The sequence below is a fragment of the Crocuta crocuta genome, unplaced genomic scaffold, assembly GCF_008692635.1.
Source record: "Crocuta crocuta isolate KB4526 unplaced genomic scaffold, BGI_CrCroc_1.0 scaffold235, whole genome shotgun sequence".
NCBI classification, from domain to species: Eukaryota; Metazoa; Chordata; class Mammalia; order Carnivora; family Hyaenidae; genus Crocuta; species Crocuta crocuta.
The window spans coordinates 3905692-3932067 of NW_027531285.1; the positions used below are offsets into that span (position 1 = coordinate 3905692).

Here is a 26376-nt window from a genome sequence, read left to right on the forward strand (position 1 = left end):
ATGATGAGTAATGTTGAGCATCTTTTCATATGTTTGTCGGTCTTCTGTATGCCTTCTTTGGAGAAATTGATAAACCAATAACCAGACTCAAAAAAGAAGAAGAAGAAGACGACGACGACAAAGAGGACCCAGATAAAGAAAATCACTCATGAAAGAGGAGAAAAAACAATCAACACCACAGAAATACAAACAATGTAGTAGAATATGAAAACCTATATGCCAATAAGTTGGACAATTTAGAAGAAATGGATAAGTTCCTGGAAACATAATCTACCAAACTGAAGTAAGAAGAAGTAGAAAATTTAAACAGATGTATTATTACTAGCAATGAAGTTGTATCAGTAATTAAAGAAAAAAAAAAAAAACACCAAAAATCCAGTACCAGATGGCTTCCCAGGTGAATTCTACAAACATTTAAAGAAGAGTTAATACCTATTCTTCTCAAACTAATCCAAAAAAATAGATGAAGGAAAACTTCCAAATTCATTCTATGAGGCCAATATCACCCTGATACCAAAACCAAATAAAGACATCACACACACACACAAAAAAAAAAGAGAGAGAGAGAGAGAGAGAGATGTCTAGGCCAATATCTCTGATGGATATAAATGCAAAAATCCTCAATAAAATATTAGCAAACTAAATTTAATGATACATTAAAAAATCATTCACCATGAATAAATGAGATTTATTCCAGGGATGCAAATATGGTTTAATATTCACAAAACAATTAATGTGATAGTCACACCAATAAGAGATAGGATTTAAAAGACCATATAAACATTTCAATAGATACAGAAAAAGCATTTGACAAAGTACAACATCCATCCATGATAAAAACTCGCCAAAGTAGGTCTAGAGGGAACATATCTCAACACAATAAAGGCCTTATATGAAAAACCCACTCCCAACATTATACTCAATGGTGCAAAACTAAGAGCTTTTCCCATAAGATCTGGAACAAGACAAGGATGTCTACTCTCACCCCTTTTATTCAACATACCATTGGAAGTCCTAGCCACAGTAATTAGAAAACAAGAAATAAAAGGCATCCAAATTGGTAAGGAAGAAGTAAAACTCTCATTATTTGTAAATGACATAATACTAGTCATTTAAAGGAAATACATAATAAAGGAAACTCTAAAGACTCCATCAAAAAACCGCTAGAACTGATACATAAATTCAGTAAAGACACAGGATACAAAATCAAGGTACAGAAGGGCACCTGGGTGGCTCAGTTGGTTAAACATCTGACTTTGGCTCAGGTCATCATCTCACAGTTTGTGAGTTCGAGCCCCGTGTCTGGCTCTGTGCTGACAGGTAGCTCAGAGCCTGGAGTCTGCTTCCGATTCTGTCTCTCTCTCTCTCTCTCTCTCTCTCTCTCTGGCCCTCCCCTGCTCATGCTGTCTCTCTTTCTCTCTCTCAGATATAAATAAAACATTAATTTTTTAAAAAAAATTAAAGTACAGAAATCTGTTTCATTTTTATACACTAATAATGAAGCAGCAGGAAGAGAAAATAAGAAAACTATCTCATTTACAATTGCACCAAAAACAATGAAATATCTACATATAAACTTAACCAAAGAGGTGAAAGAATGGTACTCTCAAAACTATAAAACACTGATGAAAAAAATTGAAGACGACACAAAGATGGAAAGACATTCCATGCTCATGGATTGGAAGAACAAATATTGTTAAAATGCCTATACTACCCAAAGCAATCTACAGATTTAATGCAATACTTATCAGTACACCAACAGGATTTTTCACAAAATAATTATATATTTTATATAATAGTTATTGATCTGGCACTATTCTAAATTATTTATAAGTACTACTTTCCTTAATGCTTTCAAAACCCTATGATATGTATGTATGGTTTTAATCCTTATTTTAGGATTATATCCTAGTCCTTGAGAGACAGAGATATTAAGTTAAACTGGACAAGATAATACAGGCAGAGTGTCAGGTAACACATAAGATACATTGCTATTTCAACATGCAAAATAAGGATTGAAAAAAATGATACTATTAATTTAATATTTGAAAGGCAATAAGACTTTTGAAAGTAACAATTTCTTCACAATGTTTTAAGACGACATTTCCTAAAGAGTTTCATGGAGTTCAGCTACAGATAATGGATGTTAAAACAAACAGCTGCAAAAATTAAAAAAAAAACAAAACAAGAGGCCCTTTTGAAATGGTAGGGTATGGACCTCCAAAAATCCATAAATGGAATGAAAATATTGGCAAAAACAGTCGTTATCAACTTTTTCAGAATTCTGGAAAAGATCCACAACAATCCAAAGTGTGTTTATTGAAGAGCAATGGTGGAATCTTGGTAAAAAGAGTGAGTTTTACAGCATTTTGTTTTCCCCTCTTTCCAGCACACTATAAATTAGCTCTGCAGTAACCTGAAAAGCAGCAGCCTTGCAATTAGGGTAGCCAGGAAGATGCACAAGTAACAGCCACTGAAGGTGGCAGAATAGGTTTGGATCTCTCTTCTAAGTTCCATCCAAGAGATTTGTCACAATTTTGATATCTCGTGGTTTCCATGAATAGGCCCATTTGTAGAGACTGTATATTTAAAAAAAAAAAAAAGCCAATTAATTCCCAAACTAGCAGAGAAGAAAAGAGATATTAAATATTATGATGGTCATAAGTGGAATGAGAATGTAAAAACAATAGAGCAAATCAAAACCAAAACTATGTTCTTTGCAAAGAAAAATAAAACAAATATTTACCTATATTTATCAAGAAAAATGAAAAACATTCAAATTAGTAAAATCAGCAATGAAAGCGTGAACATCACCATTGACCTTATAGAAATAAAAAAATATGTATATAAGGGAATACACTGAATAACTGTATGCCAAAAAATTATATACCTTAGATATAATGAAAAAATTTCCAGAACAATACAAAACTATCAAAACTCATTCAAGAAGAAATAGTCTATCTGAATAGATCTATATCAGATAAATATATTTAATTGGTAATTTTAAAAATATTCCCACAAAGAAAAGCCCAGATCCAGATGGCTGCATGTTGAAGTCAACCAAAATTTAAAGGAACATTGATACCACAAACAATAAATAATCTGACAATAAATAAGAAAGCAATTCCATTTACAGTAGCCTCAAAAACATAAACTATTTAAAAATATATTTAACAAAAGAAGTATAAATAAATAGAAAGACCTCAATGTTCATAGGTCCAAAGACCTAATTTTGTTTCGATGGTAATACTCCTAAATTGTTTTACAGATTTAACACAATCTGTAACAAAAATACCAGCTATTTTTTGTAGGGATTGGTAAGTTGATTCTAAAATCCATATGGAAAATTAGAGGGCCCAGAAAAGAAACAACTTTTTGGAAACAAATGACAAAGTTGGAGGACACACGAGTTTGATTTTGAAACTTACTACAAACCTACAGTTTCAAGGCAGTTAAAACTGCCAAAAATAGACATAGAGATTAATGGAATAAAACTGAAATGCAGATATAAAGCTTTAATTTCATGGTCAATTGATTTGCAACGAGGTGATAAGAAAATTAAATTCTGGGAAGAATAATTTTTTCAACAAATGACGCTGGCACAACTGGATATCAGACATTTAATTCACAACATATTAAATTACTAATCTAAAGGGCAAAAAACTTAAATGTAAGAACAAAACTATAGAACTCTTAAAAGAGAATTTACAGAGGCACCTGGGTGGCTCAGTCGGTTAATGGTCCAACTTCCTCGCGGCTCAGGATCTCATCATTTGTGGGTTTGGCCCCCTTGTCGGGCTCTGTGCTGACACCTAGCTCAGAACCTGGAGCCTGTCTTCGGATTCTGTATCTCCCTCTTTCACTGACCCTTCCCTGATCATGCTGTCTCTCTCTCTTTCTCAAAAATAAATTTAAAAAGCATTTAAAAAGTTAAAAAAATAAAATAAAAGAGAATTTACAAATTAATCTTGGTGACCATGGATTAAGCTATGCTTTCTTAAAAATGACAGAAAGCACAAGTGACCAAAGAGAAATTAGATGACTTGAATTTTATAAAATTTTGGACTTCAAAAAGCACAACCAAAAAAGTGAAAATGCAACCCTTGGAATGGGAGAAAGTTTATGCAAATCATATATCTGATAAGAGACTCATATCCAGTTTTTGAAGAACTCTTACAATTCAGTAAAAAAAAAGTCAATTAACTCAATTGACAATTGAAAAATGAACAAATTATCTGAAGTTACATTTCAAAAGAAGATAAATAAACAAATGGCCAATAAACACATTAAAATGCCCAATATCATTAGTCATTAGGGGATTGTGTATCAAACTACAATTATATACCAAACCATACCTAGTAGTATGGTTTAAATATAAAACTAAACAATAATAAAGTTGTTGAGGATGTAAACAAATTGAAAGTCTTATACATTTCTAATGAGATTGTAAAATGATGAAGCCACTTTGGAAAACATTTTGGCGGCTCCTCAATGTTAAACATAAAGTTAGCATTGACTCAGCAATTCTACTCTTAGATATACCAGAGGAATGAAAACATACACTCATTTGAAGCTTGTATAAAAACATTCATAGTAGATTTATTCAAAATAACCCCAAAATGTAAACACTGCAAGTTTCCATCAAAAGATAAATGGATTTTTTAAAATATTTTCTATATCCTCATAATAGAATATTATTTGGCAATACAAAGGAATGAAGTACTGATACATGCCACTATCTAGATGAATTTTGCAAACATTTTGCTAAATGAAAGACGCAGTTACAAAAAATTACATATTTATAATTTCATTGATACAAAATGTCTGGAATAGGCCAATTTATTTGAGACAAGAATTAGTGGTTGCCAGGAACTTTGGGAATGGGACATTAGCATGACTGCTGACGCATATGTGTTTCTTCCTAGGATTATAAATATATTCTAACATTCAGTTGTGATGCTGACTGTGTGTCTATTTGAATATACTAAAAAAAACAAAGAAAAGAAAAGAAAAAAACACTGAATTGTACATTTAAAAAAATGAATTTCGTGGAATTTGAATTTTATCTCAGTAAAGTCTTTTTAAAACTTGAGGTAAAATTCACATGATATTAATGCTTAATAACTTTAAAGTATACAATTCAGTAGCATTTAGAACATTCAAAATGTTGTGGAACAATCACTGTTATCTAGTTCCAATATATTTTCATCAACCCAAAATGAAACCCATAATACAACAGCTATTATTTTCCATTCCCTTTTTCTTTGACCCTGGTAACCACTAGCCTGTTTTCTATCTCTCTGGATTCACCTATTTTGGAAAATTCATATAAAAAGAATCATACAATATGTGACCTTTCATGTCTGGATTCTTTTGCTTCACATGTTTTTGTGGTTCATCCACACTGTATCATGTACTTCGTTCTTTCTATGGCTGAATATTCATTGTATATGCTATTTTTTAAAGTACTTTTTATTAAGCAGTCAGAAACCATTGGAGACCACTAATATATGCCAGCACCTAGAGATCTCTGAAATTTGAGGTCAATAAACCTTAATAAATGTTTAACATTAAATATATAAAGAACCAACAAACCAACAGAAATTAGTTTTCTGAGTAAACAGATTTGTGGAAGTTCAAAGACTTCATTATGCCAGCCTGCATTGAATATTTCCTGCAGGACACTACATAGACACTAAATGATTACTGAAACAAGTTACCCTAGTGTTTTTCTTACCTCCCTCAGGAAGCAGTTCTATGCATCATACGTGGGGAATACTACCATAAGAGAAAGAAACTTCTTTCTTACTAGCTTTTTAAAATTATGTTAGATTAGCAATCTTTCATGAATGTGTAAATTCTTTAACTGCCTTTAATTATTTGATAGATGTATCCTAGTTTACTAGTTCAACTCTAATGTAGGATTGAACCAGGGCTTTTGAATCTGAAATTTCTCAAATGCAGAATTCTAAGGAAAAAATGAGTTAGTCCCCAAACATTTTAATAGGTTCTTTGGAGAGAAATACAATAAAGATCATCAACTAAGCTTTTGCTCATTCAAATATCTGCTAAATGTCTAAAATAATCTAGGCAATGTGCTATGGGCTGGAGGGACAGAGAGCAATGTCAGAGATCATTCTCCAAAAGGCTAGAATCTGTTGGTGACACTGAACATGCAGAGTGTCATGACAGAAATTCTGTGAAAAAAAATCACAGAGGAGGGGCATTTATTAGGATGGATGGGAGCAAGACCGAGTTCAGGAAAGCCTTCTCTGGTATATAGATAACACTTAAACTCAATTTTATAGGCCTAGTAAGAATTAACCAGGTAACAACTTGACTTTATTAATCTAATTATAGCTCTTTGAAACTTGTAAATCCTTTTAGAATGGTTGATTTTAGTTTAGCCATTGAGCACGAGATCCTTAGCCCTGAAATCGCAAACATGTTTGCTTTAATCAAACTTTGAATGTGTCCTTCAACCATTTGAAAAGTCACTTTCCTTATTAGCAGTCTCAATTCCTTTTGAATGTCTTTTGTTCACCTAAATCAACTGTGGTTAAAAGATATTTTTAAATATGAGGTCCTGCACTAGGAAATTTTTTCAAGTCCTTATGAAAAAAATTTTTTTTTTGCCTTGTCATGTCATGAAGTTTGGCTAGATAAATAATTTTATGAAATTTATTCTTTTTTTAAGGTTTTAAATTTTTTATTTATTTATTTTTGAGAGATATAGAGTGCATGAGAGCGAGTGTGGGGAGGGCAGAGAGAGACAGAGAGAGAGAATCCCAAGCAGGCTCTGTAGTTGGGGCTCAATCTCACAAAACATGAGATCATGACCTGAGGCGAAACTGAGTCAGCCACTTAATGGACTGAGTCACCCAAGCACCCCTGAAATTGATTCTTAACCAACTTGGTTTTATTGATTTCTTTTACTTTTGCAAAGTCCAGAAATCAAGATTTGATGCCATTTTGATCTATATTGTTTTAATTATTATAGTCAAATTTTTCTTAGATGCTTGGAGTTTTTTTTTCCAAAAAATTATAAAAATAATTTTGTGTATTTTGAAAATTTGAATAAAGAAACCTATGTTATATATTCCTTCTCATTATTTAGGAATGTCAAAAGCTTATATTTATCTTACATTATTATTAAATATATTTTTGTCACAATTCATAAGTTTAACAGCACTTTATGGATTTATTTATTTTTTGTTAAAAAATGTTTTAATGTGTATTTATTTTTGAGAGAGTCAGAAACAGAGTGCAAGTAGGGGAGGGGCAGAGAGAGAAAGGGACAGTATCTGAAGGAGGCAACAAACTCTAAGCCATCAGCACAAAGCCTGACGTGGAGCTCAAACCCACAAACTGTTGAGATCATGACCGGAGCTGCAGTTAGATGCTCAACCGACTGAGCCACCCAAGTGTCCCACCACTTTGTGATATTTAATTAATATTTCAATTGTTATTTGAGAGATTATTGTAATTTTTTCTAGACCTTTTTTATTGTGTTTATATCATTTGTCTATGTATTTGAGGACCAATTTCAGATGTTAAATGAATTCTGAGAATTTTCTGTTAATTCTGTTATATTCCATACTTTTTTGATTATTCATTTTTAAAATATTTTTTTAAAGTTTTTAATGTTTTATTTATTTCTGAGAGAGAGAGAGAGAGAGAGACAGTGTGAGCAGGGGAGGGTCAGAGAGAGAGGGAGTCGCAGAATCTGAAGCAGGCTCCAGTCTCTGAGTCTCTGTCAGTACAGAGCCCGACGCGGGGCTTGAACCCACAAACCGTGAGATCATAACCTGAGCTGAAGTCGGACGCTTAACTGACTGAGCCACCCAGGCGCCCCATAAATATTTTTTTAAAATGTTTATTTTTGAGAGCAAGAGCAAGAGAGAGCATGAGTAGGGCAGGAGCAGAGAGAGAGAGGGAGACACAGAATCTGAAGCAGGCTGCAGGCTCGGAGCTGTCATCAAAGAGGCTGATGTGGGGTTCGACCCCACAAACTGTGAGACCTTGAGCTGAGCTAAGGTCAGATGCTTAATCGACTAACCCACCCAGGCTTTCCTTGATTATTCATTTTTAACTCAATTTATGTTATTTTTTGCTTGAATGGGGATTTTCTTTTTTCTCCCCAAATGTCTGTATGAAGGAGTCACCCCAAAGTTTCTCATTCTCCATTTATTTCTGAAAGCTCTCTTCGATTCTTTTATTTTTTAATCTTTACCAAACTAATTTCGGTGATTAATAAATAAAAGTTAAATTAGTAACATTAATTTCAGGAAATAATTGAGGTTCAACTTATGACTTAACTTTGTAACAATGTAGTAAGATTGTACTACAATCTTACTGAGATTTTTTTAAAAATAAAATGTATGAAAGTACCTTCTATGTATATGTCTCTATATATTTCCCATACATATATATATACATATGCACACATTTTATTTAATATATACTATACACAACATCATTCTGAATAACTATTCATATAATATACTGCATACTTGCACAATACTTCTATATGTGTAAATGTATGTGTTATTGTGAGTTTGTGTGTGTTGTGTGTATCCTTCAGATGTTGGAATATATTTGAAAGCCTGCAGAAGTTGATATGCTTTGTGATTTTTAAGAATTTACTTAATTGTTCTCAGCCTTAATTTTTCATCTGAAAAATGTACTGTGACATTCAGATTATTTTAAAAAATCTGTGTTAGAGCTCATAGCATAGGCATGGCAAATATTTGATGCTCAATATGTGATACTTGCTCTTCGTGACAAGTTTAGTGTATTTGGATAACAGGAAAAGCTATGTTTCTAAATTTTGGAACTCTAGATAGTAAGGTTGTTTTTTAACAAGCCACCCTTTATTTTCAGGAATAGCCAGTCAACCCACTATTAAGATCTAAGAATATTAACCATATGTAGAAAATCTAGGGACAGGTATAGTTGCAATCCTAATCAAGCACTATTATTTTCCTCAACAATTAACAGTGTACTCTTTGATGAACTCTATTTAAATTACTCTCCATTTTCTTGTGAACAATTATAGTATTAGTACACTACCAAATCTTTATAGATTTTTTTGTTATATAGTGTTTATACCATAAATATGTACTTATAGGTATACAGATATTACTTTATTTGTTAACATTTTAAACTAGCATATATTACTTTGAAATTTGCCTTTTTTACTTAAAATGAAATGCAGTATCTGTGTAGATCACACATGTAGTCCTACTTTACCATAACTGAAACCATAGTTCTATAAAGCATATTGAGAGAAAGAGATAGAGCAGGGCAGCGGGCAGGGAGAAGATGCTGATGCTCACTTACATGGGCTGCCATATTAATTGTTGTGTTTAAATACTGACTCTACCACTACTGGTTCTCTGAGCTAGGGCTGGATGTTTTATATCTCAGTGACTTTTGTTTCTACGGTTGTGATATTAGAGCAATCCTAGTACCTGACTCATAGGGTTGCTCAAAGGATAAAAAGCATTAATATATCTAATATGTTTGGAACAGTGGACAAAGAAAGAGAAAAAAATGTTTATCATTTTGTAATTGTACATTTGATCCTACAGATTTTCACCACTCTATATCTCCATAACATTCCATTCTATTTACCTATAATTCAATATTTCTTTCTGGTACTTTAGTCTTTTAAGGTAAAACTTATATATAATGGTGTGCATATATAAACCTTAAGTGTATCACTTGATGAGTTTTGACAAATACTCTAATCCAAACCTCTATCAAGATATAGAACTTCATTATTCCCTCAGAAAGTTCTTCACATGATTCTTCCCACTCTCTGGCCCACCCACCAGAGACAACTGCTCTTTTTTGTTTTTCTTTCTTTCCTTCCTTCCTTCCTTCCTTCCTTCCTTCCTTCTTCTTTCAGTATAAATCTGCCTTGTGTGAAGTTTTTAGAACTCTAAAACAAGATAAAATGATATCTACTCTCTTATGAAAGCCTTCTTTCAATCAACGTAATATTTTTAAGATTCATGTCACGTGAATCAATTGTTCATTTTTTATGGCTGAGTAGTATTCCACTGTATGTATATACCAGAGATTTTTTTTTTAAATATATTTTATTCTGGTTGCATACCTGAGCTGTTTCCAGCTTTTAGCTCTGTTAGCCATTATACTAATGCTGCTAATAACATTCTAGTACAAGTCCTTTTTTGGACATCTGCTTTTGTTTCCTCTGAGTAAACATGTAGAGTTAAATTACAGGAACATAAGTTGGATATATGTTTCATTGTATTAGAAAGTGCCAGACATTTTTACAAAGCAATTGTACAACTTTACACTCCCACCATCAATGTATGAGAATTATGTTTACTTCACATCCTTGTCAATATTTGATTTTTTCAGCCTTTAATTTTAATTATTCTGGTTTCTCTCTCTCTGTCTCTTTCTCTCTCACTCCACCACTCATCTCTCTCTCTTTCTCTGTTTCTTTTTCTAATGTATATTTCCTAAAGTATGTTTGAATGCTGAAATTTATTCTCTTTTTAAAAAATGTTTATTTATTTATTTTTGAGAGACAGAAAGTGTGAGCACGGGACAGGCAGAGAGAAAAAAGGAGACAGAGAATCTGAAGCAGGCTCCAAGCTGTCAGTCCAAAGCCCAGAGTGAGGCTTGAACTCAAACCATGAGATCATGACCTGAGCTGAAGTCAGACACTTAACTGACTGAGCCGCCCACGCACCTCTCACTCTCTGTTTCAAAATAAATGCACTTATAGAAATTCTGGTTTGTATAAGTATTGAAGATTCTTATTTTTCCTTGTACTTTTTCTGAATTTTTTTAATTTTGGAAGAATACATTTTTAGCAGTAAATTGAACAATTATTTTACGAAGTTTAAAATAAACAGCTAAAAAATACTTGTCAATGTCAGACAAATAATTATAGTTACTTGTAGCTTGGGAAAATATTTCTAGGAACTTCACTGTATAAAGATACAAAATATACTGTATTTCAAACCAATCGGAGTAAAGATAATTTTTCTCAGAACTGTGTTAGATGATTGGAGAAATGATTAACGTTATGATGAGGAAACTAAGGACATAATTTATGCAAGATGTTTAAACAAAATAGTTTATGGACTTTACATTAAGTGAAGTATTTCCAAATTAATATTTAATGCCATTTTAAGTATCATTAACTAATTCAAATATTATAATTAAGTCTTTTTCATCCGCGTATCTGAAAGTCTACTAATTCATATTGGACAAAAATTTTAAAAATAATCTTTGGTAAAATTTGGTTATTTATATTAGTTTTGAAATTTATAATTAAACTCCTTAATAGTAACTGCCACACAAAAATTTGTTATATCAAATACAGAAAATTTTAACACATGTCAATAATTCAATTTGGCATGACAGGTTTGAACTAGAAGTTGAACCTAGGAATGTGTGGTTCTCCCAGATTCTGAATGAATACAACACTGGGATCAAATTTTAGGCCCTCCCCTTGCCTCCTAGATGAGCACTTGATCTGTTTGTAGTACTTTGTTTTGGAAAGAAGGAATCATCAGTTCATAATAAATCATTTGAAATGGTATCTACCTATTACTACTACTAAAAGCATGATATCTATGTAAAACATAGTCTCTCCCTGCCATTTCAAATACAACTATCATATTTATACATAAGTGGAGTTAGCATCTTCCAGAAATGAATAATTTGACTTATTTCTTTGGTAAGTGTAATTTGAGGGCTGATGAAATATTTTCTGACCAAAATATTTTCTATGAATCTCAAAGTCTATTCCCCCACTAGTTTAACTCCTTAAGGGGCTCCTTAATATTACAGATATTTTAAAAATGTAATTGTGAAAACTAATGCATTGTAAGTAGAGATTAATGAGTCAAATTCACTGCCACTGGGCCAAAGTCTTAAGGAAAAGGAAGGTTTAATTCAGAGAAACAGAAGAATTATATTCATCAGTAACGCGAACATATTTTATGGTTAGAATTAAGTGAAATTACAATATTCATAGAAATAGTTTTCAGCTGTGAGTAGTAGAGAACTAAAGGACACTAGTTTACAAAACGTTCAGGATTTATTTATGTTACATAATCTGAAGTCATAAGACATATTTAAAGGTGAATTTCCTGAGATTATCCTTTCCTTTTCCTTTTAGTTATAGAATGCTTCTCCAGCTCCAACATCATAACTTTTTCTAGGTATCCAGGAAGAAAGAGTGGCATGCATATTTGGAAAGCAAAAATTCTCCCAGTGTTTTATTAATTAGAATCATGACACAGGGCCACACATATAAGAATATCTGCAAAATGTAATTTTTAAATGCATATGCAACACCCAATAAAATTGTGGTTTGGTGGTAAAGAAAAAGGAGCATATTCATACTGGGTAGGCAATTAGCAGCCTTTGGAAGAAAATTATTTCACACAATATACCTCTTTCTACAACTTTTATTCTATGCTAAGAAGTGCCAATTAAGTCTATACCAGAACAGAATCCAAATGTATTTATTGGAAAACAGCTTTCACACAACTGCCTTTTCCCCCTATGTAATTGGTCAAAATCATTACCACTCTTACAACATTTTATTATCTTTCCCTTTACAGTATACTTTCTACAATGTAGTTCTCATACAACTCACCTGATAGCTTTTTAAAAGCAATGTGTCTGTAATACTTTCACCACATGGATTAGATGTTTAGTAAGAAGTGATATTATGCTATCCAGAAAGACATCTATTTTAAGCTCAAGTATTCAGGCAAAACAATCCTTGCTTTAAAGAAGACTGAAAAGCACTATCCTGTAGTCACTGTATACAGATGGTAAACAAGAAAGCCCCACGAATAAAGCACTTATTTAGAAAAAAGCATAAAAGGCAAGCAATTGGCATCTCTTAGACATTAAAAAAAAAGTTGTCTCTATATCAATTTGTAAAGTTTCTATTTGTAGTGATATAGTAAACAAAATTTAAGAAAAAGCTCTTCTCACAGCACTTGAATAATTTGCTCCAATCCTATAAAGTAATGTAAACAAATGGAAAATGTCATCATCCAGTTCCCATGTCCTGTTTCTTCGAAAGTTCAGACTTTAGAACTAGAATGGATTTAAGTTGGATTCAAAATGCTCATAACTGAATTAACCAACCAGACTTACATAGGAACATAGTTAAACTTAGAAATTGAATTAGAGGAGCGATTGTGGTGACTTACAATGTGGAGTAGGAGAAATACTGGAAAAATCTCTTTCTTCTATTAATGATCTCTATCTCCAAACTAGCTATGAGCAATCATCATGTCCAAAGAAAAGACAAATAAAAATTAATAATAAATATATATTCTTACATAAAATAAGCAAAATGGCATTTTTGAGGGGAAGGCAACATTTTAAAGAGTTCAAGTTTTCTGATCCTATTTTTCTCAAAATATTGTAATTCCATTAACTGTAATATGTTCCCCAGGTTCTTTTTCCAGAATCTATCAGTTCCATAAGAGGATTGATTATTGTAATTGTCAGAAAAGAATTCTTCAAATGTGGAGACATGTCTTTGCTATTCTTTCTTATTTGAGTAAATTATTTGTGCATATCTAAGTGCCATGTTATAGTCCTCATTGAATAGAAGAAATCTGCTAAAAGCAATGCAAATGTAATGTGTTCTGTGGTCATGTCTATACCAAAGAGCCTGGGAAATTAAGTCAACAGTATATCTTTTTTTGGTTTTGTTTTGTTTCAGTGGTTGGAAATGATGGATTTTATATAATACTGAAAGGCTCAGCTCGACTTCAAACAAAGGTATATAAAGATCTGATTGATGAAAATGAGTCAACATCCTCTTTCATACCTCAGAGTTCCCAAGGATTTTTTTTCAATGAAGATTTCAAAAACATACTTCCTGAGATGCACCCACCTTCATTGAAGCCAGTGGTAAGAAATGAATATTTGTTTTTTCCGTAAGTAACCAAGGTATCATTATTGTAAAATTTGATCTCTAACTGATATATAAATCCAGATATCTTCAGTGAGTTCTTAAGTATTAAAAGATAAACAATCTTTAAAAACTTTATATCTCTTAAAAATGGAAATTATACTGGGGCACCTGGTTGGCTCAGTTGGTTGAGTGTCCGATTCTTGGTTTTGGCTAAGGTCATGGCCCCAGGGTCATGGGATCCAGCCTGGCATAGGGCTCCATGCTGAGCATGGAGCCTGCTTGGAATTTTCTCTCTCCCTCTGTCCACCACTCCCCACCCCACTTATGCTTTCTCTATATATATCTAAATTTTTTTTAAAAATGAAAATTATACTATTAATATTGAACTTGAAATTTGTTTTAGAAATTTTAATGAGGGATGCCTTCAACAACATACCCACCCACTGACAGAGATTATATATTTGATAACAAGGACAAGGACAATGTGGTTGGATCATTGAGTGATGAAGAAGGGGAGTTTGAGATAAGGGAGAGGGAACAAGTGATTTCAGGACAGGAAGACAGGACAGATCATGAAAGGTCTTTTTAATCAAGTTAAAAATGTATGCTTATCCTATTTATATCAAGAGCAGTACTAAGGTCAAGGTGTTGATTCCATTAAGAGGTCTTACTTGAAGAAAATCCTTCACTTACATTTATTATCAGACTATCAGCTGTTCAAAAACTTAAAGTTCAGTATTCATTGGATCTCTGGATACTCCCCATGGGTATTAAATGTTATTTGACTAGAATGTAGCTTTAAAAAAGCCAGTTTTAGATTTAGGGTAGTCAAGATGTTCAGCGTAGGAAAAAAATTAAACCAATTAAAACCAAATTATTTAGCACTATTGATTGAAGTCTGGAAATCCTAGGCCATTCTCAGGTTCAAGAAGGAATGAGGATGGATAAAACTATGAAAGAAAGATGAAGATAAAAACTGAGACAAGAATATAAAAGTATATGGTTGTTGATCGCACATGAACAGGTAATGTTTCTGATATTTTTTTAATGTTTATTTATTTTCTTTTTCTTAAATAGTTTATTGTCAAGTTGGTTTCAAATAATGTTTATTTTTGAGGGGCAAAGAGGGGCAGAGAGCGAGGGAGACACAGAATTCTAAGCAGGCTCCAGGCTCTGAGCTGTCAGCACAGAGCCCAACGCAAGGCTCCAACCCATGAACTGTGAAATCATGAACTGAGATGAAGTTGACGCTTAAATGATTAAGTCACCCAGGTGCCTCTGATCTTTCATGATAGAAATGAAAAAATACAATGCCACTCAGTGGCCGCATACCATGTACCTGATTCCATTTCATTATATTTTCGGAAAAAAATACCGCTCTTGACGCAGCAGCTATAATTAGACCTACTTCTTGATATACTTTGTAGTAGTTAAATCTAGTCTTCCAGGACATATTTGTTTGTTCATTTGGTGAGGGCAAAACTCATGAATTAAATGGGAATGTGATGGGACCACTACCTCTGAATTCTGCATTAGGTCTGTGAAAGTAGTACCAATCTGTCATTTTGCATGTGATGAAGTATTTTTTTTTTTCTCTGGTTTAGTTGAGTTGCCATTGAAAAGTAAAAATTGTATGTATTTCAGGTATATATCTCAAATGTAAATAAGGTGAAATTATCACCACAATCAAGCTAATTACCATATTCATCATCTCACATGGTTATATTTTTGTGGTGAAAGCACTAATATCTACCCTCTTACCAAATTTCAGGAATACAGTACAATATTGCTAACGTTAGTCCCCTGCTATACATTATATCTCTAGGATTTACTCATTTTGCATAACTGAAACTCTGTAGACTTTGAGCAATATCTCTTCATTTCCTCTACCCCCCAGCCCCTGATAACCAACATTTTACTCTTTGCTCCTAAGCATTTAACTGTTTTATGTTTTTTAAAACTGTTTTTAATGTTTATTTATTTTTGAGAGAGAGAGGGTGAGCACAAGTCAGAGAGGGGCAGAGAGAGAGGGAGACACAGAATCAGAAGCAAGCTCCAGGCTCTGAGCTGTCAGCACAGAACCTGATGCAGGCTCAAACAACAGTAAAATCATGACCTTAGCTGAAGTGAGAGGCTTAACCAACTGGGCCACCCAGGCACCTGAGTTTGACTATTTTAGATTACATGTATAAGTGAGATCATACAATATTTGTTTTTCTATGTCTGGTTTATTTCACTTCACCTAGTGTCGTTCAGGTTCATCCATGTTGTAGCAGTTGACATTTTCTTTAGCCATTGATCTATGGATAGACATTTAAATTGTTTCCATACCTTGACGATTGTTAATAATGCTGCAATGGGAATGCAGATATTTCTTTGAGATGGTGTCATTTCTTTAGCTGTCTATACAGAAACTATGGTAGTTCTATTTTTAACTTTATGGGGGAAACTCTGTACTGTGTTCAGTAATGGCTGTACAAAGATCTTTCTACAGTGTACAAAGATCCTATTTCCTCCATATCTTTCCCAACTCTTGCCTTTGTCTCTTTGATGATAGCCATTTTAACAGGTGTGAAGTGACAACTCATTATGGTTTTGAGTTGTATTTTCCTGATGATTAGTGATGTTGAGCACTTTTTCATATACCTGTTGGTCATTTATATGTCTTCTTTTGAGAGATGATATTTAGGTTTTTTTCTCAGTTTTTAGTTGGGTTATGTGTTTCTTTATCCTATTGAGTTGTGTTTCTTATACATTTTGGGTATATATTAACCTTATCCAGATACATGGTTTGTGAATATTTTCTCTTATTCCATAGGTTGCCTTTCATTCTGTTAATTGCTTCTTCTGCTCTACAGAAATTTTTTAGTTTGATGCAGTCTCACTTTTATATTTTTGCTCTTGTTCCCTGTGCTTTTGGTGTCATGTCCAAAAAATCATTGCCCAGAGCAATGTCAAGAAGCTGTTCTGTTTTCTTCTAAGAGCTTTATGGTTTCAGGTCTTATGTTTAAGATTTTAACCATTTTGACATGGTTTTTCTATATGGTGTGAGAGAACAGCCCATGATTATTGTTCTACAGGCAGACATCTTGTTCTCCTAACATCATTTATTGATGTGACCATCCTTTACTCATTATATGTTCTTGGTATTCCTGTGGAAGATCAGTAACGGTAAATGTACGGAGTTTTTCTGGGTTCTTTACTCTGTTCCATTGGTTTGTCGTTTTCATGCCAGTGGCATACCGTTTTCATTACTGTGGCTTTTTAATATAGTTTGAAATCAAGAATTGTAATGCCTTTGTTCTTTGAATTTGAATTTTTAAAATTTTACATATAATTAATACCCTACAGTATTTGTCTTTGTCTGGCTTATCTTGCTTAGCATAATGCCCTCACGGTCCATCCATGTTGTCACAAATCACAATATTTCCTCCTTTCCAATGGCTAAATAATATTCTATTGCATATATAACAGATCTTTCTTTATTCATCGACTGATGAACACTTAAGTTGAGGATTGTGAGTAATGCTATAATAAACATGGAAATGCAGATATCTCTTCAATATCTTGTTTTCATTTGTTTTGGATATATACCCAGTATACTGGATTATGGTAGTTCTGTTTTTAATTGTTTTGAGGAAATTCCATACCATTTTCCATATTGGCTGAACTAATTTATATTACCACCAACATTGTATAAGGATTTCTTTTTCTCCACATCCTCACTAACACATGTTATTTCTTGTCTTCTTGAGGATAGCCATTCTGTTATAAGGTGTGAAGTGATTTCCCATTGTAGTTTTGATTTGCATTTCTCTGATGATTAGTGATGTTGAGCATCTTTTCATGTACTTATTAGTCATTTGGCTGTCTTTGGAAAAAGTGTCTGTTTAGTTCTTCTGCTCATTTTAAAATCAGATTCTGTTTTGTTGTTGTTTTGCTACTGAGTTGCATGAGTCCCATATATATATGAAATAATTAACCTCTTATTTGCTATATGGTTTGCAAATATTTTCTCTTATTGCATGTATTGTTTTCATTTTGTTACTAGTTTCTTTTGCTATGCAGAAGCTTTTAGTTTTGATATAGTCCCACTTACTGATTTTTGCTTTTGTTGCATTTGCTCTTGGTATTATATCCAAGAAAATGATTATCAAGATCAATGTCAAGGAGCTTCTTTCCTATATTTTCTTCTAGTTTTAAGGTGTCAGATCCTATGTTTAAGTCTTTAATTTATTTCAAGTTAATTTTTGTGAATGATACATGATAGATCCAAATTCTTTTTTTTTTTTGTATGTGTTTATCCAGTTTTCCCAACCCTACTGGAAAAGACTATCATTTCCACCACTGAATGTTCTTAGTGCCCTTATCAAATATTAGTTAACTGTATATGTGGGGGTTTATTTCTGAGCTCTCTATTCCATTCCATTGGTCTGTTGTCTATTTTTCAGCCAGTATTATGCCATTTTAATTACTATAAATTTGTAGTATGGTTTGAAATCAGGAAGTGTGATGCTTCCAACTTTTTTTTCTTTCTCAAGATTGCTTTGGCTATTTGGCTATCTTTTGTGGTTTCACACAAATTTTAGGATTGTTTTATTTCTGTGAAAAATGCCATTGGAATTTTGACAGAGATTGCTTTAAGTAGGATGGAGATTTTTAACAATATTGACTCTTCTCATCCATGAGCGCAGAATATCTTTCCATTTATTTGTGTCATTTTAAATTGTTCATTAGTGTCTTATAGTTTTCAGTGTACAAATCTTTTACCTCCTTGCTTATATTTACTCCTAGGTATTTTATTCTTTTTGATGCAACTGTAAATTGGATTGCTTTCTTAATTTCTCTTTCATTATTAGCTGCATAGTTCATTATTAGTGTATAGAAATGCAACATATTTCTGTATATTGATTTTGTATTCTGCAACTTTTACTGGATTCTTTTATTATTTTCACAGTTTTTGGTTGAGTCTTAGGATTTTCTGTATATAAGGTCATGTCATCTGCAAATCATGAAAATTTTGCTACTTCCCAATTTGGATGCCTTTATTTCTTTCTCTTGCCTAATTGCTCTTGCTAGGAATTCCAGTACTGTGTCAAGTAATAGCAGTGAGAGTGGCACCCTTGTCTTGTTCCTGATCTTAGAGGAAAAGAGTTTAACCTTTTATCATTGATATGATGTGATGTTATCTGTGGGTTTGTTGTATATGACCTTGTTTATGTTGAGTCATGTTCCTTCTATACCCAATTTGTTGAGGCTTTTTGTCATGAATTTATTATGTATGTTCTCATATGCTTTTTTTATTTTTAAAATTATTGAGATGATCATATGATTTTTATCTTTCATTCTATCATTCTATTAATATGTTATATCACATTTATTGAACTGTGTATGTTAAAGCATAACATAAATCCCCATTGTTCATGCTGTATAATCTTTTAATTGTGTTGTTGATTTGCTTTGGTAGTATGGAGATTTTACCTATAATATTTTTTTGTCTCCATGAACACAAGATGTTTCCAATTTTTGGTGTGGTCTTTAATTTCCTTCATCAATGTTGTATAATTTTTACTGTACATGTCTTTTACCTCTTTGGTTAAATTTATTCCTAAGTATTTTATTCTTTTTGTTCTTGTAAATAGGATTCTTTTCTCAATTCCCTTTTTGTAGATTTTTTCTTGTGTATAGAAAAACCACTGATTTTTTATGGTCATTTGATATTCTGCAACTTTACTAAATTCATTTATTATTTCTAAGAGTTATTGGTTGAATTTTGGAATTTTGTACATATAGGATTATGTCATATGCAAAGAGAGATAATTACTCTTTTGTCTTTCCTATTTGAATGTCTTTCCCTCTCTTTCTTTCTGTCTTTCTTTCTGTCTTTCTTCCTTCCTTCCTTCTTCCTTCCTTCCTTCCTTCCTTCCTTCCTTCCTTCCTTCCTTCCTTCCTTTCTTTCTTTCTTTCTTTCTTTCTTTCTTTCTTTCTTTCTTTCTTTCTTTCTTTCTTTCTTCCTCTATTCTGCTTCTCTTTCCCCTCCCCTTCTTCCTTTCTCCTTCTCCTTCTCCTTCTATCTAATGTCTCTAGGAATTCAGTACTGTATTGAATGGAAGTGGCAATGGTGGGTATTCTTGCCTTGGGTATAAAAAAAAAATATTATAGATCTTAAAAAGAAAAAAGAAAATCTTTTACATTTTCCTTCGTTGATTGTAATGTTAACTATTGACATTTTATATGTGACCTTTATTTTGTTGAGATACATTCCTTCTATATCTGTTTTGTTCAGTGTTTTTCATGAAGGGATGTTGAATTTTGTCAAATGCTTTTTCTGCATCTATTTAGGTAATCATGTGGTTTTTCCCTTTAATCATTCTATTGTCATGAGTCACATTGTTTAAGTTACAAAACTGGAGCCATCTCTGCATTCCAGGGATAGATTCCTATGGTATATAAACCTTTTAGTGTACTATTGAATTTAGATTATTAGCATTTTATTTAGTTTTTTAAATATTTTACTTTTGTTTCTTTTTTGTTTGTTTGGTTTTTTTTTTTAATGTATGTTTCTTAGAGATATTTGGTCTATAGTTATCTTTCCTTATGATGTCTTTGTCTGCCTTTGATATATCAGGGTGCTGTCAGAAAATTAGTTTGAAATTCTTTTTTTTTTTTTTTGAAGACATTAGGAAGTATTGGTATCTATTTTTTTTTAATGTTTGATAGAATTCACTTGTGAAGTCATTCTATACTGTCCTTTTCTTTACTGTGAGAGATTTGATTACTGACTCAGTATGCTTATTTGTTACCCATCTCCACAGGCTTATATTGCTTGATTTACTTTTGGTAAGATGTATATTTCTAAAAGTATATTCATTTTTTTCTGGGTTATACAATTTGTTGGCATACAACTATTTGTATTAATCTTTAATAGTACATTTTATTTCTGAACCATCTGTTTCCTTTTCATTTTTGATTTTATACATTTAAAACATCTCCTTTTTTCTTAGATTATGAGTTTGTCAATATTATCTTAAAAAATACAACTCCTAGCTTTATTGATTTCAAAGGGTTTTCCTATCCTCTACTTGGCTTATTTCTACTATAATCTTTATTATTTTCTTCCTTCTGCTCACTGACTCAGTTTGTTCCTCTTTTTCTAGTTCCTTAAGGTACAAGATTAGTTTATTTGAATTCTTTTTGTATAAACATTTATCACTATAAATATTTCTTTTAGGACTGCTTTCACTACATCCCAAAATTTGGTATATGGTGCTTTCTTTTTCTTTGTTTTGAGATTTTCTTTAATTGCCTTTTGACTTCTTTTTTAACCCAGTGGTTGATAAAGAATGTATTGTTTAGTTTCTACATATTTGTGAACTATCCCTTTTTCTTGAAGTTTTTGATTTCTAGTTTCATTTCATTGTTGTTGAAAAATATACTTAGAATGATATTGATCTTTAATTTATTAAGATGTTTTGTGACCTAATACATGATCTATCCTGAAGAATATACTTTGTGCATTTGAGAAGACTATATATTCTTCTGCTGTTGGGTGGAAATTTCCATATATGTCTGTTAGGTCCATTCAGTCTACAGTGTTGTTCAAGTCAGCTATTTCTTTGTTGATTTGGTATGTGGAAGAAAGCCCACTTTTTTTTTTTAATGTTTTTTTTTTTTATTTTTATTTATTTCTAGGAGAGAGGGAGAGAGACAGCATGAGCAGGGGAGGGTCAGAGAGAGAGGGAGTCACAGACTGAAACAGGCTCCAGGCTCTGAGCTGGCAGTCAGCACAGAGCCTGACGTGGGGGCCAAACCCATGAACTGTGAGATCATGACCTAAGTGAAAGTCGGACGCTTAACCGACTAAGCCACCCAGGCACCCCGAAAGCCCACTTTTTGAATGAAAGTCTATTATTATGTGTGTCCTTAAATCTAAAGTAAGTTTCTCACAGACAGTGTATTACTGGTTCATGTTTTTGTGATCTATTCAGCCATTCTATGTTTTTTAATGAGGAATTTGATCCATTTGCCTTTAAAATGATTTATGGTAAGTAAGGATTTACTATTGTCATTTAGTTAATTGTTTTCTTTCTTTTTGGTAGTTGTTTTCCTCTCTTGTCATCCTTTGTTATTTGATGTTTTTATAGTAATTTGCTTTGATTCTTTTCTCTTTATCTTTTGTGTATCACTAAATATTTTGCAGTTAGATTTCTTTATTTAAGTTGGTAACAATTTAACTTCAGTCACATACAAATTTTCTACACTTTTACACTCCCTCCACTTTGTGCACTTATAGTCAGAGTTTACTTATTCGTATACTGTGCATCCATTAAATTTTTTTTGTGTTTATAGTTATTCTTAATATTTTTTGTTATTTAACTTTTAGATTAGGATTTGAAGAATCCTAATTTTTTCAAGTTTAATTTTTTATTTATGTTGAGAAAGGGGGAGAGAGAAAAAGTGAAAGAAAGAGTGAGAGCTCGGGAGGGTCAGAGAAGAGAGAGAGAATCCCGAGCAGGCTGTACTGTCATCGCTGAGTCTGATATGGAAATTGAACTCACCAACTGTGAGATCATAACCTGAGCTGAAATCAAGAGTTGGAACTTAACTGTCCGAGCCACCCAGGTACTCTAAGAGTTATGCTTTCATATGCTTTCACATTGCTGTTTAGTATGCATTTGTTTCAGGTTGAAGAAATCCCTTTAGCTGTCTAAAGAGTTTTAGCAGTTAAAGACCTCTCTAAGACTGATGAACTCCCTCAGTTTTTATTATCTGAGAAAGTCTTTCATTTTTATTTATTTATTTTTTTAATGTTTATTTTTGAGAGAGAGAGAGTGTGAGCAGGGGGCAAAGAGAGAAGGAAATATAGAATCCAAAGCAGGCTCCAGGCTCTGAGCTATTAGCACAGAGCCCAACGCAGGGCTGGAACTCATGAACTGAGTGATCATGACCTGAGCTGAAGTTGGATGCTTAACCAACTGAGCCACCCAGGCTGCCAAGCCTTTGATTTTTGAAGGATAGTTGTGACAGATATAGTCATTGGTGTTTTTTTTTCTTTTAGTACCTTATGTGTATCATTCTTCTCTCTCCTGATCTGCAAGGTTTTTCTACTAAGAAATCCATTGATAATCTTTAGTGTGACAGATTGCTGCTTTCAAAACTATCTTTGTCTTTGACATGAAATTGGATTATAAAATATCTTGATGGACACCTCTTTATATTCAACCTACTTGGGTTCTTTGGGCTTCTTGAATCTTGAGGTCTATCTCCTTGTCCATGCTTGGGAAGTTTTGTGTAATTATTTCTTTAAGCAGTCTTTCTGTTCTTTTCTCTCTCTCCCTCTCTCCTCAGATTAGAGTGTGTGTGTAGTAATAGCTTTGGATCCAAGGTATCCATATGCCAATACTTAGGAGGCTGTGGTGATTCTGGCTCTGGGGCTCTGAGGCTCCACTTCCAGTGTAGCTCAACAATGTGGGCTCTGTTGTCTCCAGAAACTAAGTCCACATTGGCAAATATTGTGGAGGTCCCCAATGGTGATGGCTGCTGAGGCCACCTGCTCTTCTTTACTCCCACCAAGAACTCACAATGGAGAGGATTCATCTTGGAACTAAGCTATGCTGGCCTGGGGAATGAAATGACACAGGTAAAATGTTATCTTCCTTTTTCTATATGGCCATTCTTAGTTTTCGTGTTTCAGTGGTATGTTGCAGCTTTTTAATTATATTCCAAAATTCTCTCACAGCTATTTTCAGTGATGGATAGTTGCTAAATCATTCTTTTTTGTGAAGGAATGAGGACAGGGTGGGACCTCTAAACTTGCTATTTTGTTGATGTCTGTGATATTGTTTAGATTTACTATCTTAGCTAAAGTTGAATAGGTTAGGGAGAGAACAATTTCAGAGGTTTCCACTTGATCTTCCTTAATAATAGCTCTTAACACAAAGGCCAATAAACCAATATAAGGGTTCTACTAAGTCTCCATTCAAATTATACATTTCAGGCCCATGGAAATTACCATGAGGTAAGTCTATGGATCCTATGGAGCCACTGTGAACCAGAACTTGGTGAAAATTCCATTTTTAAATGCATTGTCCATATTTTTTCATGTAGCAGATGGTCGTTGTGACTTTTAATGTACTCAGGTTTTAAAGTCATTAGCCCAGGTTTCAGAGTTCAACAGAATACTTGCTGGGCTGTGAATGTAACCTTATCTTGAGCTAGCTATCCTTATAATTAAATACCAGGTCCAGCACTCAGCTTTAGTCTGTCTTCCAACTATAGAAGAAGAGATTTCATTTATATGCTGTCATGGAGGCTTTGGATTGCATACTTCACCTTAAACTGATGATTGATTTTCTTCTACCTTATTTGTCTTTCTCCAGTGTATGGATATCCCCAAACGACAGTCATTCTATTCTGTGGTTCTTATAATTACTCATCCCTGAACATCTCAAAGGTGTGAGATATAGTAACTTCCAGTCATTCTTTTCTGCCAATACCCCATTCTTGTTCAACATCATTAAAAGTTTTATCAGTTGTACTACTACAGTATGCCAGGGACTATCAGTACTACAGTGATGGATTTTTATTGCAAACTTGCTGACAGGGAGTATGTGGCTCCAAAGTCCTTTTTTTTTTTTTTTTCTACTTTTGATAAAATATTTTGGAAAAAAAAAGAATAGAAGTGATGGAGGACTATTTTTTTTTAACTACCAGCAACTCTAAGGCGTTTGTTTAAGTCTGCTGAAAAACGAGTATGTGATTATTGACTAACATCTATTTCAGGTTGCTAAAAATTTAAGTTAACATTGCTGACACTGTCCCTTGTAAGAAATGTGAGTTTTAATACATGTTGCTCTTTGCCAAATTTTAGTAAATGAGCCTTTTGTTTATTTAACAAATTATTTGACCTTAACAAATTAATATATTATGATTCTTGAAGATTTGTGCTAAGGAGAATTTTTGCATTGTTTTCACAAATAAAGGGTTATTTTTTTCCTCCATCCATTTCGCTTCTTTGCCATTATTTCCTTTTTTTTATTCTTTATGAATATAATTTATTGTCAAATTGGCTTACATACAACACCCAGTGTTCATCCCATCAAGTGCCCTCATCAATGCCCATCACCCACTTTCCCTTCTCCCCTACCCCTCTATCCCCCTCAGTTTGTTCTCTGTATTTAAGGGTCTCTTGTGGTTTGCCTCCCTCCCTCTCTGTTTGTAATTATTTTCTTCCCCTTCCCTACCCCCATGGTCTTCTGTTAAGTTGTATTGTATAAAGAGAATCAAATTACAAAAAAGAAAAATAGTAATAATATCATTACTCTTTAATTTAAACTTTGACAGTTTTGAGACACCTGGGTAGCTCAGTTATTTAGCATCCAACTTTTAATTTCATTTCAGGTCATGATCTCACAGTGGTTTGTGAGGTCTAGCCCCATGTTGGGCTCTGCATTGACAGTGCAAAACCTGCTTGGAATTCTCTATCTCCCTCTCTCTGCCCTTCTCTTTCTCTCTCTCTCAAGCTAAATAAATAAATGAAAATATTTTTTAAAAATTCTAACAGTTTTATAAACAGGAAGGCATTATCTGAGTATAGTGAACATAGATAAAAAAATATAGTATAAAGATCAAATTCATTTTTCATGAGATACAAACATCTGTTGTACTTCTTCCCTGCTATCAATGTAAACTGGACTAAAAAAATTAGTGTGATACAAATATACAGGAAAAATTTTTGTTTTTGCTTTTCTTAACATTGATTTGTACATTAAAAGCAAAAAGCTTTACTTTTGTAGTGTTTTATATAAGGAAAGGAATGAAAAAAATCATATATTCCTTTCAAGATCACCAACTTAATGATTCTGAGTAGATTTAAATTTTTTAATTCATTTTATCTTTTCTAATTAGCCTCTCAGTTTATCAAAGAACAATCATAAAGAAAATTAAATTTATTTAGAGTAATCTCAGTATGGTGTGGTATATGATAACACACACAAACACACTATCACATGTGCCATCATTACAATATTTTATACTTTATATACTCTTGTATTTATTACATGAATACATATTTTGCTATACTCTTTTATTAAAATATATTTTTGACAAGATTACACTTAGTAACTCTATAAATGCAAATACTTAAGTTGAAGGTCCTCAGTAATTATTAAAAGAAATTTCCAGTTTATTAATAGAACTTTTCTTTTAAAAATAAGCATTTGAGGGGCGCCTGGGTGGCTTAGTCGGTTAAGCGTCCGGCTTTCGCTTAGGTCATGATCTCGCGGTNTAAAAATAAAAATAAGCATTTGAGGGATATCTGGGTGGCTCAGTCAGTTAAATGTGTGACTTCAGTTCATGTCATGATATTATGGTTCATGAATTTGAGCCCCTCAATCAGGCACTCTGCTGTCAGCATAGAGCCCACTTCAGATCCTCTGTCC

The 26376-nt window shown here is 32.9% G+C and overlaps 1 protein-coding gene across 10 annotated transcripts in view; it reads left to right on the forward strand.

The window, feature by feature from the left end:
- The window catches only part of CNBD1 (cyclic nucleotide binding domain containing 1), a 446985-nt gene that overhangs the window by 244820 nt on the left and 175789 nt on the right, over nucleotides 1-26376 (forward strand). For all 10 annotated transcript variants that reach the window (XR_013336910.1, XM_077771341.1, XM_077771342.1 and 7 more), the window contains one exon: nucleotides 13742-13932. Coding sequence is in view for 9 of the 10 variants with exons in the window: in XM_077771341.1 (XP_077627467.1) it covers nucleotides 13742-13932 (191 nt within the window). In the remaining variant the exon portion in view is untranslated. The remainder of the gene's footprint in view (nucleotides 1-13741; nucleotides 13933-26376) is intronic.